The 18,488-nt window shown below is 41.8% G+C and overlaps 1 protein-coding gene across 3 annotated transcripts in view; it reads right to left on the reverse strand.

The window, feature by feature from the left end:
- mcc (MCC regulator of WNT signaling pathway) overlaps positions 1-18,488 on the reverse strand; it is a 77,744-nt gene that overhangs the window by 45,873 nt on the left and 13,383 nt on the right. For all 3 annotated transcript variants that reach the window (XR_010007681.1, XR_010007680.1, XM_062989086.1), the window contains exons 2-3: positions 9,996-10,109; positions 1,131-1,273 (exon numbers count right to left, since the gene is read on the reverse strand). Coding sequence is in view for 1 of the 3 variants with exons in the window: in XM_062989086.1 (XP_062845156.1) it covers positions 1,131-1,273; positions 9,996-10,109 (257 nt within the window). In the remaining 2 variants the exon portion in view is untranslated. The remainder of the gene's footprint in view (positions 1-1,130; positions 1,274-9,995; positions 10,110-18,488) is intronic.

Raw genomic sequence — 18,488 nt, forward strand, 5'->3', positions numbered from 1 at the left:
ATTTGTCATTTAAACATACAAACGAGGATATATACACAGTCAGTGAAATGCTTATTCCGCATATTCCAGCTTGTTTGGAAACCAGGGTCAGAGAGCAGTCAGTGTATGCTGCTCCTGGAGACGAGAGGGTTAAGGGCCTTGCTCAAGGGTCCAGAAAACTGTATCAAGGGTGAATTGTAGGAAAGCTGGGATCTTTCCTTTTTACTTTTAATTCAAGAGATTATATTCTTAACCAAGTCGAATACAATAATACAACTTATCAATACTTTGAGCCATTTTTGACTGGTCTGTTCCACTCCAGTTTGCAAACCTAATTTCGAGCAGTTTGGCGCATTTTTACCAAAAATAAACATGTTCCAAACTGAGAACAATTGAACAGTAGGTTTTTCAGAATAAACCATGACGAAATCTGTGCCTGTGTCTTCTTATAACCAATAATTGATCCATACTTGCTTTTTAAATACAAACAAACATCTACAACAACAGCAGAAATGCTTGCGGGTAATCTATGCGCTCCGCCAGCTTGTTATATCTCTTGTATATTTATCATTTCCAATAAAAGCTGGTGCAGACGTGGGCTGATTCTCTGATCAGCACCAAGGATTTAAAAAGCAGGAACAGAATCAATTTAGGATCTGGAGTTATTTTTGGTTAAAAGGGCAGCATGTAAGTCCAGGGCCTATTTCAATCATCCAAATCAACATGTGACACAAACACCACCATCATGCCTTTGATGTTTTGTCAGCTGGATGTACTGTATAGATTTTGTTCATCAGTTCAGTCTCTGTATCCACCCACGATTAGAGCTTTAATATCAGTATCACACCAGAAAAAGTAAAAGAACACAATCTGGACATTTCTATGTAAATAAATCTTGTTTTTACCAGACAGTTGAGCAGTCTTGGCGTTTTAGCTGCAGGCTGGAGAAGCAGACTGAGCTCTCACTGTTCTCTCCCGTGTGTGTGAGTGTGTGTTCGTAGCCTGCAGGCTGGAGGGAATGATGCGTCTCTACGGCTCTACAGGAGCAGTTCAGTGGCTAAAACAATACCTGACTCCACATAAATGGCCCAAGTGTGTGTGTGTGTGTGTGTGTGTGTGTGTGTGTGTATGTGTGTGTGAAGGAAGCAGACCTGATGGTGGTACCCTGCAGCAGGTCTATCTTCTTGTTGAGCTCGGCGATGATGCTGTGCAGCTCGGTGATTCTTTCCTCATAGCACAGCGTGGTTCTCTCCTGCACCTCCTCGTGCTCCCGCAGCAGGTGGGACTGCTCGCACTACACACACAGTACAGAGTTATTATGAGTATCGTTCACAGTAACGATACATGCTGGGTGGAAAGCCTCAAAACTAAAACATAATGACCCACAAAGTCAGCCCCCTTTATCCTATCCATCCGTGGAAAGAGAACACTGCATAAAGCTCAGCCGACCAGATATTTTTAGGATGATGGATTATTCAGAACTCTACAATGTCACATGGTAGTGTGTGTGATGATGGTACATATACAGTGTATCACAAAAGTGAGTACACCCCTCACATTTCTGCAGATATTTAAGTATATCTTTTCATGGGACAACACTCACAAAATGACACTTTGACACAATGAAAAGTAGTCTGTGCGCAGCTTATATAACAGTGTAAATTTATTCTTTCCTCAAAATAACTCAATATACAGCCATTAATGTCTAAACCACCGGCAACAAAAGTGAGTACACCCCTAAGAGACTACACCCCTAAATGTCCAAATTGAGCACTGCTTGTCATTTTCCCTCCAAAATGTCATGTGACTCGTTAGTGTTACTAGGTCTCAGGTGTGCATAGGGAGCAGGTGTGTTCAATTTAGTAGTACAGCTCTCACACTCTCTCATACTGGTCACTGAAAGTTCCAACATGGCACCTCGTGGCAAAGAACTCTCTGAGGATCTTAAAAGACGAATTGTTGCGCTACATGAAGATGGCCAAGGCTACAAGAAGATTGCCAACACCCTGAAACTGAGCTGCAGCACAGTGGCCAAGATCATCCAGCGTTTTAAAAGAGCAGGGTCCACTCAGAACAGACCTCGCGTTGGTCGTCCAAAGAAGCTGAGTGCACGTGCTCAGCGTCACATCCAACTGCTGTCTTTGAAAGATAGGCGCAGGAGTGCTGTCAGCATTGCTGCAGAGATTGAAAAGGTGGGGGGTCAGCCTGTCAGTGCTCAGACCATACGCCGCACACTACATCAAATTGGTCTGCATGGCTGTCACCCCAGAAGGAAGCCTCTTCTGAAGTCTCTACACAAGAAAGCCCGCAAACAGTTTGCTGAAGACATGTCAACAAAGGACATGGATTACTGGAACCATGTCCTATGGTCTGATGAGACCAAGATTAATTTGTTTGGTTCAGATGGTCTCAAGCATGTGTGGCGGCAATCAGGTGAGGAGTACAAAGATAAGTGTGTCATGCCTACAGTCAAGCATGGTGGTGGGAATGCCATGGTCTGGGGCTGCATGAGTGCAGCAGGTGTTGGGGAGTTACATTTCATTGAGGGACACATGAACTCCAATATGTACTGTGAAATACTGAAGCAGAGCATGATCCCCTCCCTCCGGAAACTGGGTCGCAGGGCAGTGTTCCAGCATGATAATGACCCCAAACACACCTCTAAGATGACCACTGCTTTATTGAAGAGGCTGAGGGTAAAAGTGATGGACTGGCCAAGCATGTCTCCAGACCTAAACCCAATAGAACATCTTTGGGGCATCCTCAAGCGGAAGGTGGAGGAGCGCAAAGTCTCGAATATCCGCCAGCTCCGTGATGTCGTCATGGAGGAGTGGAAAAGCATTCCAGTGGCAACCTGTGAAGCTCTGGTAAACTCCATGCCCAGGAGAGTTAAGGCAGTTCTGGGAAATAATGGTGGCCACACAAAATATTGACACTTCAGGAACTTTTACTAAGGGGTGTACTCACTTTTGTTGCCGGTGGTTTAGACATTAATGGCTGTATATTGAGTTATTTTGAGGGAAGAATAAATTTACACTGTTATATAAGCTGCACACAGACTACTTTTCATTGTGTCAAAGTGTCATTTTGTCAGTGTTGTCCCATGAAAAGATATACTTAAATATCTGCAGAAATGTGAGGGGTGTACTCACTTTTGTGATACACTGTATATGTGGTGCAGCCGCATACTGAGGGTTCAAACCACTGCATACACGATGAGTTACACTCTTCAGTTCACCTTTTCCACTAGTTAGACACCTCTGCTGCAACAAACCAACACTGCAAAACCGACTTCCTGTAGCTGCGTGCATTCAGTTTAAAATACTGATGCTCGCCCACCATGCCAAAAATGGACCAGCCTTAAACTACCTTAGAGAACTCATCACACCCCGTTCTGTACCACGCAACCTCAGAGCCACTAGTCTCGCTCGCCATGATCCCAACCCAGAACTCGAGGAAGACGGGCATCAAGGTTTTTTTCAGTACAAGCACTCGAGTGGTGGAACGAACTTCCCTTGTCTGTCTGAACATCCGAGTCTGTCACTGTCATCAAAAGATGATCAAAAACCTTCATCACCTCTTTCCTAAACACTTAAGCTGACATGTACTTACTAACGCTTTTATTTATTTTTTATTCCTAAAAAAAATGTTCTAACAGGGTTTCAGCAGATTTGTATTTTTGGAAATGTTTACTGTGGAAGCACTTCTGTAAGTCGCTCTGGATAAGAGCGTCTACTGAATTCCGAAAATGTGGCCAAATTTGGTTTAACCATGCCTTGGTACAGAAGACACAAACCAGGGATACAATTTGGCATTAAAACTGATCAAAGCACAATTCTCTGGTAAAACATTGGCACATAACAAACACCGTACTAAAAAGTAGTCAAGTCAAGTCAAATTTATTAGTATAGCACTTTTTGCAATAGATATTGTCTCAAAGCAACTTTACAGAATCTAGGACCGACAGACTAAAAAACCCTATTGGGCAAGCCGAGGGCGACAGTGGCAGGGCAAAACTCCCTTAAAATTACAGAAAGAAACCTTGAGAGGAACCAGACTCAGCAGGGACCTCCATCCTCCTTGGGTGTAGTATGCCATGACACAGTAGTACCTTACTATGTATCACTAAGGGAAGCTGAGTAACATTCACTGCATGTAGGCTGGTGCAGTGGTCTAAAGTGTAAGCCCACCACTGCTATAGCTCAAGTTTAAATCCCAGGCTGTGCTATCAACCTGGCCAAGCACCCAAAGAGGCACAGCTGGCCATGCTAATTTATGGGCCAATTCAGTGCCCATTTAATCTCTGCTGTCTGGTTGAAGCACCTGCACTAGCGGTGGGGTATTATTCACATTCATAACGTGTGTCTCAGTATGTGAAGAGCTTCTCTGGGAGACCGCTGACTGGTGTTACTTTTATGCTGAAAATTATCCACTACCCAAATAAGATTTCGAGGAGCTGACAAATGTTGCAGCACATCAGATGGACTACAGTCAGTACTTGTAGTCGTACAACGCACCAGTGTTGTGTACAGCCTAATAAAACAAGCAACAAGTGTAGGCCCCGGCGTACACTTCAAATAAACACAGCGACACACGTGCACAAATCTAATTTTAAAGACTGCGCAGTGCGGGACATTAGTCTAATTCTGAATTATTGATCACGCCCGTCCTAATTAAACTTTAACACTCAGTAATGGAACGTTTGAATACACCACAATGCAACATTATCAAAAAAAAAAAAAAAGGTTCATCCACCGACAAAACTACACTCTGCACAAACTGGCTTGTACAGCAGCCGGTCCCTCTCTACATTGATTGATGGGCGCATTAACAATGGTGGAATTATCTATTGAGTGCCTCTGGGATTGGAATTCATCTCATGTCGACTCAATCAGTGAAATTGCTGAAGATAAATCGTAGAGGACGGACGGCTGTGCGCTCACAAAACAGAGCCACACCAGTCGCACTCAGCGAATGACACGTTCTGAGCGGTGGGGCTATTTACCGGTTACTGGGGCCAATAATCAGATAATATAGGTCCTGGGAGGGAGTCAGTTTCAATTAGGCTCATTCAGATTAATTGGCGTTATGAGGGTAATTTCGTTAATGTGCTGAAGGATTCGATTAGACACGTATTACGCTTGTGTTTGAGTGGCTAAGATTTCTCTCCTTTCAATCAACTGATCTGAAATGCTGCAACGACAGACACAGAAATCAGGACCGGAGTGTTGCCAGACCCGGCACAATCCTAACCAGAAGAAAGCACTTAGCGTGAAAAGCATTGAACTGATTTTGTAAGATGAATAGAAATTACACTATGGGTCTGTCCAAAAACCTTGTGATCTCTCTACAAGTCATCCTACACTCCCGAGAAGAAGGATGTTCAAATTCTAGATGCCTTATTATGCTGCCTACTGAGCTGCCTTATTTCTGAGCGATAATCTGGCTGAATAACGAGGGAGCGTCTGATGATTCCTCAGTGCTGAAGGCAATCCCAGCATTCAGTGTGGCACAACTTTTCTCACAAAAAATGACAGATATGGAAAACGAATGCAGAGCAACTAACAGAGTTCTTTTCAAATGTAATAAATTGTCATTGATTTTTAATTTGTGTAAAGGTGTACAAGCGTGATTTATTTGTAAATTCAGGCTCGCCGGGGAGACGTTAGCTGGTTGCTAGCGGGTTGTGGCGCCTCAGCCCGCTGGTTTGAATAGCCTGAGGCTAACTGTGTTAGCTTAGTAAGCTAAAACTCCAGTGACATAATCACTGTAATCTCTGTCTAAGTAAAACGTCTATATAATCTGCCTTATGAGCTCAACGTCTTATTAGAATCCTCTCTACTGAGGCAGCTGATCAGGTAGGCAGTAGGCAGCAAGGCAGCTCACTAGGTTTTCAAACAGACCCTATAGGGCTAAAAATAAGTGAGCATCTGACCATGAGCTTGTTGGACATCCCATTTCAAACCCATGTACATGACTGTAGTCTGTATATCATTTATTTTATTGATTCATTGATTCATATAATTGATTTTTATGTAGATTTTGTACTCATAATAATCAACCCAATCTGGCAACACTAAATCCCACCACAGCGCTCTCATATACAATCTGATAACAACATACACTCTATATGGACAAAAGTATTGGGACGCCCCTTCAAATTTTTTAATTCACGTGTTTTAGCCATAACAGTTACTAACAGGTGTAATAAATCAATTGAAAAGGAAAATATTTGCTTCGAACTTTGCAGCAACAATTTACCGAAGGCCGTAACACCAAGCAAGCTCTATAAAGACATAAAGAGAGCATGCAGAGAGCCCCGACCTCAGCACAACTAAACAGCTTTGGAATGAACTGGAACATCAACTAATGCTTTCTCGACCAACATCAGTACACATACAAACGCTTTTTTAACTGAATGGGCACAGAGTTCTGAGATATACTCTAAAGTCTTGTTAGATTTCAACACCATTTGTTGAAATGGGATGTCCAACAAGCTCATGGTTGGGTGTCCAAATACTTTTGACCATTTAGTTCCACAGCACTCAGTCATAACCCCAATCTCTCGAACACGAGCTCGATGGCGTTAGTGCTTGTCTTCACGTTTTAATCAGCAGCTCTGTGGAGTTGGAGTGAGTAATCAGAACAGCGCTGACCGGCCCGCGCGGGTTTAAGTCCACACGACTGACCTGCATCAGCCCGACAACAATAAAAGCTTTGTTCCACAAATGACTGGGGGAGATTCAGGAGCTTGTGAGCCCATATGGTGACTGAGTGCTTCAGTGTAGCCGAAATTAGCCTGAAGCAACACACACACACACCTCTATATTCCTTATAAACGCTGGAGGAGGGCCAGGCTTTGGCTGACTCTTTTGAGACCAATGCAGTGAGGTCAGAACGTACCTCGGAGCTCTGAGAAACGGGTGTGAGTGGGAGGAGAGAGGTGAAGGGTGAGATATGCATCATGGTGTCGGAGGAACACTTGAATCTTTTTCCTCCAAGTATTTGGCTTTAGATGTCAGGCAGATTAAACAGCTGGCTGTACTGTTATTCATTTGGCAAATATGGTCAACATACTTGATGAACGACAGGGATTAGAACAGAAGAACTCAATCATTTGATGCAAACCGAGCCATTTTTGGAACTTGTAAAGCTAACAGCGGTTTCTATTCCAGCTGGCTGTTTAAGCAGCCCATCTACTACTGAAGTCAAAAGTTTACATACACCCATAAAGGACGTGTTTTTTATAACCGTCTTGGGATTTGAACAGTTTCAGTAAATCACAGCTGCTGAACAGAAAGCTTGGACTGAAACATAAAATGTAAGCACAGTGACCCAAATCACAGCGCCAAAACAACACTGGAGTGGATAGAAAAGAAGAAAAATGCTCTTCAAGGCTGATCAAGCTGTGGTGAGACCTCAGCATTGCTGTACACACTGACCACCAGACTTTCCTTCCTAAAATCCAACTCAGATAGGATTATAGCTTGAGGGTTAAGGGCCTTGCTCAGGGGTCCAACAGTGGCAATTTGGTAGTGGTCGGGCTTAAACCAGCAGTCTATTACTAGTCTGATATCTGCACCAGAGCTGCCCAGCATGTAGATACAGTTCCCTTTTATATCCTCACTTGTGTCTGGTTCAAAAATGTCAAAAAATGTAGGTATTAAACAGGTTCGGGGGCTGAACTGCACTCTAAATGATTCATACAGATCTTTTATACACGCCGAGCAGTCTGAACGAGAGGGATGACCAGGTTGGCATGGTAACTGAGATTTTTCTGGCTTGTTTAACATACAGAGTGGCGGCTCTGTCCTCGGCACCGCCGCTGGAGAGATCTGTCAGCGTTTCAGACACGAGACTCACCGCACCCCTATCCTCTCTGTCTTACCTCATCTCAAGGTCAAACAATGAGGCCAAGTTCGCCTGGATGACTACAAGTCCCATGGTGCAACAGACTCAGCTGTTATGATCTGCAGCACACACACACACACACATCTGTCCAGCTCTCGGGCGGTTTGGAACGCGTGTTTCTGATGATAAAGCCAATTATAGCTCTGCAGGTAGATTTGGGAGAGCTGGGGAACACGCTGGTGGCTGCATGTCATGCCGAGCACAGCAGCCACCATGATGACAGCGCGGACATATGCAGGCTGTCACTGAGGGTGGGATGGTTGGCTGCGTGCCATTAAATGCACAAATGCAGGTACACACACACACAGATGGTACGCACAGTGAATGCCAACGCCGTTTGCCAGTAATTGTAAATGACATGGTTTGATTGTTCAAGGTGGTCTTGGGATTTGGGACGTTCTAGAACTGTGGGTGCCCACTATCCTTAAGATCTGGGTTCGAACCTCAGCGGTACTATCGGCTGGCTGGTATATACACAAACATAATTCGGCATGTCTGAGGGGGGTGGTCGAAGCCCTTCAGTGGACTGGAGCCCTGTCCAGGATATTTTTGACCTGAGCCCAGTGTTTCCTGGTGCAACCCCAACCAGGATAAATTGATTAATAAAACTGAATTAACAATAAAAAAAACAATGGAACACAAACTTAATTGACTTTTATTGTCATGTTTTAACACTGCTTTAACACCAGGAGGTCAGGGTTGCGGTAGGTCCAGTTTCCTTAGAATCACTGGGTGTAATGCAGTAACACAACCCAGGGCAGGACGCCAATCTTTACATTTACGCCTTTTATCCAAAGTGACTTACAGTACAGTGACAGTATACACTCTGAGCAATTGAGGCTTAAAGGCCTTGCTCGAGGGCCCAACAGCAGCAACCTGGCAGTGGTGGAGCTCGAACCAGCGACCTTCTGATTACTAGTCCAGTATCTTAACCACTAGGCTATGACTCGCCTGTATATAAATGTGTCTGAGAGCTTCGCAGGCTCTTAAAGACCACTCTCAGACATAGCCAATCATGTGTGTATGTAGAGGCCCCAATGACCGATAGCACCACTGGGATTCCAGTGGTAGTAGGTACCACTGCGCCATTTTGTTAAATAAGGGAATTGTGAGTTTCCTGGAATGTAGGTGGCACCTTAAGAGCTTAACTGAAGTTTGTTGCTGATTAGAGTTTTTGGATGACAGTTTTGTGGTCACATAAAATAAAGATTAGTAATAAAGTTACATGGCCAGAATGACCAGTAGTAAGTCTGGAGGAAAAAAAAGTGAGGCATTTAAAGCCAACAACAATGTGCACACTGTGAAGCGTGATGGTGCTGGTAGTTTAGCCTGGGGCTGATTTGCTGCCAGTGGACAGAAAGCGGACAGAGTAATAAAGAAGCTTAAAGAAAGCTTAAAGTTCTTGTATTTTGGATACAAACGTGTGTTCCAGCAGAACCCAAAACAAACCTCAACACTAGTTTTGGAATGGATGGTTTCTCATCCTACTCATGTAAATTACATAAAGTAGTTCTGGACATTTCTATTATAAATGGTAGCACCAAATTTACACCGTCAGACACATTTTAACCCTGTAATGCCAAGCGTATCATATTTGATACATGAGTTTTAGAGACCTCTACATAATCAGTATGTATATTGTTTTCCTAAAAAACTTGATGAGTACAATTTGATACTTGTCTTCTTCCCCTGGTGGACTGTTCATGTACTGCATGCACCAGAGGAGATCAAATATGATACAAAACAAAACTTAGATATGCAAACTCTTATTTAATTTCTTGTATCAGAAGGTCAAATAAACACTCCAGTTTATTATTTAAAAAATAGAATTATTGGGCAATGTTTTGTGGTTCAGGCTTTAAAGGGTTAATAACTAGATAAAATTTTAACCAGATTTACTGAAGCGCTTTTCTGTGCATATATTTACATTCATTAATCATGTATTAACATTTATTAATATATTTGCCTAAAGCTTTTACACAGTGAGGTAAAGTACAAACATTCCAGAGCAAATCCCATCAGCACTTTGCAAACACTGGCCTAAAACTAGCCGTGCTAGAATATTGATATCATGCCTGTATGTGTGAGTGTGTATTTAATCGAACCTGTGCTTTGGTCAGTCTCTTCTCCAGTGCGTCGCGTTCCTTCTCACTCTGCTGTAAGCGTTTGTTGAGCTCCACCACGTCACCCTTCAGAGACGCCAGAGCAGCCGAGTGCAGCTGCAGAGAGAAAGAGAAGGAGAAAGATAAGACAGAGTAAAGGTTATTTCTTTTTCACACCTGTTTTTCGCACTGCCACTTTACTCCGTTTCTTTTTCTATTTCTACTCTTAAAATATGTTATTCATATAAATATAAAACTGTCCATTCAGGGCTTTTGGCAATACTGTTACTAAAATAATGGTCATGCTAATAAAGCTCTTTGAACAGAATTGGATTGAACTGAGAGAGAGAGAGAAACAGAGAGCTGCAAAAAGAGACAGAAAGAGTGAGAGACAGAAAGACAGAGTGAGAGAGACAGAAAGAGTGAGAGACAGAAAGAGTGAGAGAGAAAGATAGACAGAGAGGAAAAGACCTACAAAGTGTGAGAGACACGGACAAACACAGTAAGAGACCAAGTAAGAAACAGAGAGAAAGACAAAGTAAGACAGATGAGAGACATTAAATAAGAGACCAAGACAGAGAGACAGAAAGAAACACAGCGCCTCAATGAAAGACAGAGAGACAGAATAAGAGACAGAGAGACAGAATAAAAAGACAGATAGACAGAATAAGAGACAGAGACAGAATGAGAGACAGAGAGACAGAATGAGAGACAGAATAAGAGACAGAGAGACAGAATGAGAGACAGAATAAGAGACAGAATGAGAGACAGAATAAGAGACAGAATAAGAGACAGAATGAGAGACAGAGAGACAGAATGAGAGACAGAATAAGAGACAGAATGAGAGACAGAGAGACAGAATAAGAGACAGAATGAGAGACAGAATAAGAGACAGAATGAGACAGAATAAGAGACAGAATAAGAGACAGAATAAGACAGAATGAGAGACAGAGAGACAGAATGAGAGACAGAATAAGAGACAGAATGAGAGACAGAATAAGAGACAGAATAAGACACAGAATAAGACACAGAGAGACAGAGAGACAGAATGAGAGACAGAATAAGAGACAGAATGAGAGACAGAATAAGAGACAGAATAAGAGACAGAATGAGAGACAGAGAGACAGAATGAGAGACAGAATAAGAGACAGAATGAGAGACAGAGAGACAGAATAAGAGACAGAATGAGAGACAGAATAAGAGACAGAATGAGACAGAATAAGAGACAGAATAAGAGACAGAATAAGACAGAATGAGAGACAGAGAGACAGAATGAGAGACAGAATAAGAGACAGAATGAGAGACAGAATAAGAGACAGAATAAGACACAGAATAAGACACAGAGAGACAGAGAGACAGAATGAGAGACAGAATAAGAGACAGAATGAGAGACAGAATAAGAGACAGAATAAGAGACAGAATGAGAGACAGAATAAGACACAGAATAAGACACAGAGAGACAGAGAGAAAGAATGAGAGACAGAATAAGAGACAGAATGAGAGACAGAATAAGAGACAGAATAAGAGACAGAATGAGAGACAGAATAAGAGACAGAATGAGAGACAGAGAGACAGAATGAGAGACAGAATAAGAGACAGAATGAGAGACAGAATAAGAGACAGAATAAGAGACAGAATAAGAGACAGAATAAGACACAGAATAAGACACAGAATGAGAGACAGAGAGACAGAGAGAGAGACAGAATAAGAGACAGAATGAGAGACAGAATAAGAGACAGAATGAGAGACAGAATGAGAGACAGAAAAAGACACAGAGAGACAGAATAAGAGACAGAATGAGAGACAGAATGAGAGACAGAATAAGAGACAGAATAAGACACAGAGACAGAATAAGAGACAAAATAAGAGACAGAATGAGAGACAGAATGAGAGACAGAATAAGAGACAGAATGAGAGACAGAATGAGAGACAGAATAAGAGACAGAATGAGAGACAGAATAAGAGACAGAATAAGAGACAGAATGAGAGACAGAATAAGAGACAGAATAAGAGACAGAATGAGAGACAGAATGAGAGACAGAATAAGACACAGAGAGACAGAATAAGAGACAGAATAAGAGACAGAATGAGAGACAGAATAAGAGACAGAATAAGAGACAGAATGAGAGACAGAATGAGAGACAGAATAAGACACAGAGAGACAGAATAAGAGACAGAATAAGAGACAGAATGAGAGACAGAATAAGAGACAGAATAAGAGACAGAATGAGAGACAGAATAAGAGACAGAATAAGAGACAGAATAAGACACAGAGAGACAGAATAAGAGACAGAATGAGAGACAGAATGAGACAGAATAAGAGACAGAATAAGAGACAGAATAAGAGACAGAATAAGACACAGAATGAGAGACAGAATAAGAGACAATGAGAGACAGAATGAGAGACAGAATAAGACACAGAGAGACAGAATAAGAGACAGAATAAGAGACAGAATGAGAGACAGAATGAGAGACAGAATAAGAGACAGAATAAGAGACAGAATGAGAGACAGAATAAGAGACAGAATGAGAGACAGAATAAGAGACAGAATGAGAGACAGAATAAGAGACAGAGAGACAGAATAAGAGACAGAATAAGAGACAGAATAAGAGACAGAATGAGAGACAGAATAAGAGACAGAATAAGAGACAGAATAAGACACAGAATGAGAGACAGAATAAGAGACAATGAGAGACAGAATGAGAGACAGAATAAGACACAGAGAGACAGAATAAGAGACAGAATAAGAGACAGAATGAGAGACAGAATGAGAGACAGAATAAGAGACAGAATAAGAGACAGAATGAGAGACAGAATAAGAGACAGAATAAGAGACAGAATGAGAGACAGAATGAGAGACAGAATAAGAGACAGAATAAGAGACAGAATGAGAGACAGAGAGACAGAATAAGAGACAGAATGAGAGACAGAATGAGAGACAGAATAAGAGACAGAATAAGAGGCAGAATAAGACACAGAATAAGACACAGAATGAGAGACAGAATAAGAGACAGAATGAGAGACAGAATGAGAGACAGAATGAGAGACAGAATAAGAGACAGAATAAGACAGAGACAGAATAAGAGACAGAATAAGAGACAGAATGAGAGACAGAATGAGAGACAGAATAAGAGACAGAATGAGAGACAGAATGAGAGACAGAATGAGAGACAGAATAAGAGACAGAATAAGACAGAGAGACAGAATAAGAGACAGAATAAGAGACAGAATGAGAGACAGAATAAGAGACAGAATAAGAGACAGAATAAGACAGAGACAGAATAAGAGACAGAATAAGAGACAGAATGAGAGACAGAATGAGAGACAGAATAAGAGACAGAATGAGAGACAGAATGAGAGACAGAATAAGAGACAGAATAAAACACAGAGAGACAGAATAAGAGACAGAATAAGAGACAGAATGAGAGACAGAATGAGAGACAGAATGAGAGACAGAATAAGAGACAGAATAAAACACAGAGAGACAGAATAAGAGACAGAATAAGAGACAGAATGAGAGACAGAATGAGAGACAGAATAAGAGACAGAATAAAACACAGAGAGACAGAATGAGACAGAATGAGAGACAGAATAAGAGACAGAATAAAACACAGAGAGACAGAATGAGAGACAGAATAAGAGACAGAATAAGAGACAGAATGAGAGACAGAATGAGAGACAGAATAAGACACAGAATAAGACACAGAGAGACAGAGCTGTGTTAGCTTAGTAAACTAAAACTGTGTTGACGCAATTGCCACAATCTCTGTCTAAGTAGTGCGTCTAAATAATCTCTCATAAGTTCGATATCATATTAGAATCCTCTCCACTTAGGCAGCTGCCCAGGTAGGCAGTAGGCAGCAAGGCAGCTCACTAGGTTTTTAGACAGACCCCTTGTGTTTGTAGAATGTACAGATCAACACTACCTAACATGCTATTGTCAAGTTTCCAGCTGCATAAGGGTAGCCATGTAGAAGAAGTTCGCTAAAGACGAGGCTGTGACACACACACACACACTCACCCACCGAACTCAGAGCTCGTCCTACACTGGAACAATCAGCACTGGTGTAATCCAGTACACCTACCGACTGCAACATTCCCTCCTACAGACGACGTCTGGCAGGCTTCAGCTCTGTTTATAGGTATGTGTGAAATATACTGATCCGGAGTCTGGGCGCATGACGAGACTGAGCTATGACGCTCCTTCCCCTGAACTAAGAGCTCGTCTAAATGCATTTTTATTTCCCAGAAGAAAAGCTGCACCGCATTCACTCACCACAAAGCCTGCTGTGCAGTTTCGGTTCCTCTATCGATGACGAGAGCAATGTTAGACTTTCTGATGAATCTTTAACCCCCTAAATTTTCTCACACTTAAGGCTTGACATTCGCACAGACGTGTGTATTCTCATCAGACTAAAATACGTGTGCCAGTCAGAAGACTCTGAATCACCATCACCAATGTTTGCAAACTGCACCTCTGATGCAGTAAAAAAATACACAAGTAAATAAATAAACTCAACTATGTACTGTACTATGAAATCATAACTCTCTTACCAGAGGTGATAGAGAATAAAAATGGACTGACTTTTAAGGTTTAATCATATCTGGTCTCATATCTGGGAAGTCATGGTGGTAACCTGCCTTCATTCTAGTGTTCATTTAAGCTTTATTTAGAGCTCTATTATTATCGGCCAGTGTAGAATCCTCCTCAGATAGGTGTGTGCACCACAGGGCACTTACAGGACCATTCAAACAATTTCACCATTGATGATTTCTATGCTGGTACCAACTGTTATGGGTTGAATGCAGACAGATAAGAGAGATGCAGTCTAAGTTGACTCATCAGAACATATCATTGTATTCCTCTGCTAAGGGATCCAGATGTTGTGCTCCATACACCAAGTTATGAATCTTCAGGTTCAGGGTTTTGATGAACAAGATTCCTGTCATAAATTCCAACTTTGTGAAGCTCATAATTTGGATACAGTGAGATAATGTTAACAGGAATATCTTTAAACAACAACCATAAGTAACTGAAAGTGCAGAAAGTGACTCTGCGGGTATGTGAGTGACTAACGTACGCTGTGGCGTTTATTTCTGTCAGTAAGCTTCAGCTTCAACCAAACTGTCCTTCCTGTATATACATTTTTCTCCTTTGGCTGCTCCAGTACTTTTTAAGGGTCCAGTTCTGATCCAGTTTTACACTGGATGCCCTTCCTCCTTATTTTATTTGGGTTTGGGATCGGCACAAAGAGCACACAGTTCGGCCACCCCCTAGACAGGGCTAATCATGTCTGTGTAGATGCCCGACCAGCCAATAGCAATAGTAATGTAGTTAGTGTATGTTACTGCTGTGCGACACAAGCACCCTGCAATTTGGGCAACCACTATTTGGGGGTCTGGTACTGTAACTGTATGTTTCTTTCAAATCTTATATTAAGGATTCAATTTAAGTTTTATTAGTAAACATAATTCGCCTGTACAGCGGTGTTTGTGATTGTGATTTGGCGAGTTGCTCTTTTCTCATCCGCTGGTATTGATCGACTTTCAAAACACAGAAATGATCAGAAACAAATCAGAATGCTGAGCTAAAATGAAGGATTTTTGCTTTAGAATTTATAATGTTAAAAAACATTGATACCAAACACTCACATACTTACTTTGTTGTTTATTATTCAAGCTGTTACACGACACAAATGAAAAATCCCTAATTTAGACTCATTGATGTGTCAGATTCCCAGTTGCTGCCTAAAGACTTTTCTTCATTAAATGTATGAGACGGTAACATAACAAACTGCACTAGAAGTAAATCACTTAATTCATCTGTGGCTTAACCAACCAATCAATAGAACCATTAACCGCCAGAAAGACTGAAATTTATTCCACTTTCTTTTCTTACTGAAAGCTGAAGTGAAACTAATGCCGCACGATGTTGCTAAACACGAGTGTTTCTGAGATTTCCCAGAATCCGCCTCTCTTCAGTGTGAGCAGGTGGGACTGAGCTATTTCTACGCTGTGATGGAGACCTAAATCACCAGCAGGCAGGCAATTAGCGCTCGTTTAAACCAGTGCGACCTCTGACTCCCATTAAAACGTCTGCGTATCGTTTAAAATGAGATGTGATGGAGACAGGAGACGTTCATTTTCCCTAACCGTATAGGAAAGTCAATGGATTTGCTTAACCTCGTCTAGAGTGAGGCGGAAAAATGGAGTGGAAGGCGAGTTTGCGATGAATGAATACCAAAGTCACTTTAAATGTCATGATGGATAATGGAAAACTGGTGGAGAAAGATACCATGTTAGCATATGCAGACAGGCAATACAATACCCCAGGTATCGGTACCAGGGTACCAAGTCACAGTTGGCTTTTTCTAAAGTGTTAATAGTACCAAGTTAAACTGATACCACTTATCTTGTAGGAATAATTACATTAGTGCACCAGGTACTTCCATTATCTCTTCAGAGTCAAATTATTTACAATTATTTTGGTGTAAGGTGGAGGGGATTAGAAGGCCCCTGTGTGTGTGTCTGTGTACCTCACATTTCTCTAAGGATTTTGTTATATTGTTCTTAGACATTTTACAATCATCCCGTCTGAACCGTCTCTCACATGCAGGCACTGCGCCGCTCTCACTCAATCTGCGCCATGTCAAGAGCCATACATCAAAAATACTGTGAGTCACACAAGCAGTCAAAGCAAAGCCTACTCATCCACTACAGCTATAAAGAAAGCACTTAAACCGCCTGCCCGGCACACACTCCAGCATGGCACGCACGGGCGGAATCGCTCAGCAAGCTGGAAAAAAGCATTCGCTTTTAAGGTTTAAAAAAAAGCTGCTTTGTCCTGCACGTCTTCATTTTTAATAAACAAAGGTAAAATTCTGTACTGAGGATGATGGGAACGACAGCAGTGATAAGCTGAGCTACTACAACTAACATCTCGCCATTTTGCAGCCAATCAGATTAGTGCCTTTTTGCAAAGGACCGTCATTACAAGCAAGAGCTGAAGTGCATCCTGAAATCAGCGCAGTACAGCTGAAAGATATCTGTCTATAACTCTATAACTCAATCAAAGAGAGGGCCAACATTAAAAACCGGGACTATGTCAAGGGCCAAACAGGGTCAATATTTATTAAACAGAATAAACAGGATATTGGATAAAGTGCAAAAGGGAAACATATGTAGGTATGCTACATGAATGTAATTGACTTCTGTCCTCGGATAAATGTGCAATAGAGTGGAAGCATCTTGGCATGCTCGCTGTTGCAATGCATTCTGGGACTTGTAGTATCAACACTGTGCATCCTGTATACCGGCAGGCGGAATATAATTGTACCTCAGGCTGGATGTGGCCCGTGGGCCTTGAGTTTGACATGTCTGCATTATATATAAGTGGTACCTTGAAACTCAACGTCAGTTGGTTCTGGGAGTGTCGTCGAGTTTAAAAGACGTTGAGTTTTAAGGTATTTTTCCCATAAGGATGTATGGGAAACCTGTTAATGCGTTCCATGGTCCCGTGGAACTGCATATATTTTAGACTTTTAAAATAATGGGATTGTTTTTGACACTTATACTCTGAAAATAACACAAATATAATACAAAAAAAACCACTGAAATACAATAAAAAACAGTTAAAAATACTTATAAGAGGGTGTGCACATCTACGCGACCACATTATACACAGAGAGAGAGAGAGAGAGAGAGAGAGAGATTCATTCCAGTAAAACGATTTATTCAAACCACTCACAGACAAGAAGAATCCAGATCTGTAAACAAACCTTGATGAAAATAAAAGAAGCATCAGGTCCTGTTCTTGCCAAAACTCCAAACTCCTTCACTTCCCATCCTTTTCTTTTCAAAAGCAAGCTGCTAGGAGGTAAGTGTGGTTCAAGTGTTGGTCTGTGATAACACATTCTCTGTGAAAGACTTGACCAGTAAAGGTAGCCCAGTAATCAACCCTTTAAAAAGAGTCAACGTCTAGTAACCAACAGTGCTTCATTTATCCAATCAGGTTAAAGCCTGCAGAGGCAGCGGGATCACAAGGGGAGCCTTTAATAGCACATCTAATTAGATCCATTTAGCTAAAGCGTGTGTGAAACATTCCAGAGCTGAAACTCTTCATCCTGCAGCCAGTCTGGTAACCTGATATATAACCACACTATAACTGACCACTCTGCAGGTATTCTGGGTATCTGTGGTAATAAAGGTCTAGTCTATGTAAACAACTTGTGACATATTTTCAAACATCACTGCTCCTAAAGGAAAAGCCAACTTAAATCTGCACAACTAAACTCTGCTGGACCCTCCTTACACTGATACCCAATCAGCCGCCTCGGATTAAATCTGTCCATGCAGTCTGTGAGTGAAGCTCTGTAACTGCAGCCAGCTCATTAAAGCTCTTTCAGAAACACAATTTAGCTAAAAGCAGCAGGAAGCCAGAGTCAGGCGGACGGTGGTCACCTCCCCCGCGCATGTATGGCGCCTGACCTCCACGT

This window comes from Trichomycterus rosablanca, chromosome 26 (assembly GCF_030014385.1).
Source record: "Trichomycterus rosablanca isolate fTriRos1 chromosome 26, fTriRos1.hap1, whole genome shotgun sequence".
In the NCBI taxonomy this organism is placed as follows: domain Eukaryota; kingdom Metazoa; phylum Chordata; class Actinopteri; order Siluriformes; family Trichomycteridae; genus Trichomycterus; species Trichomycterus rosablanca.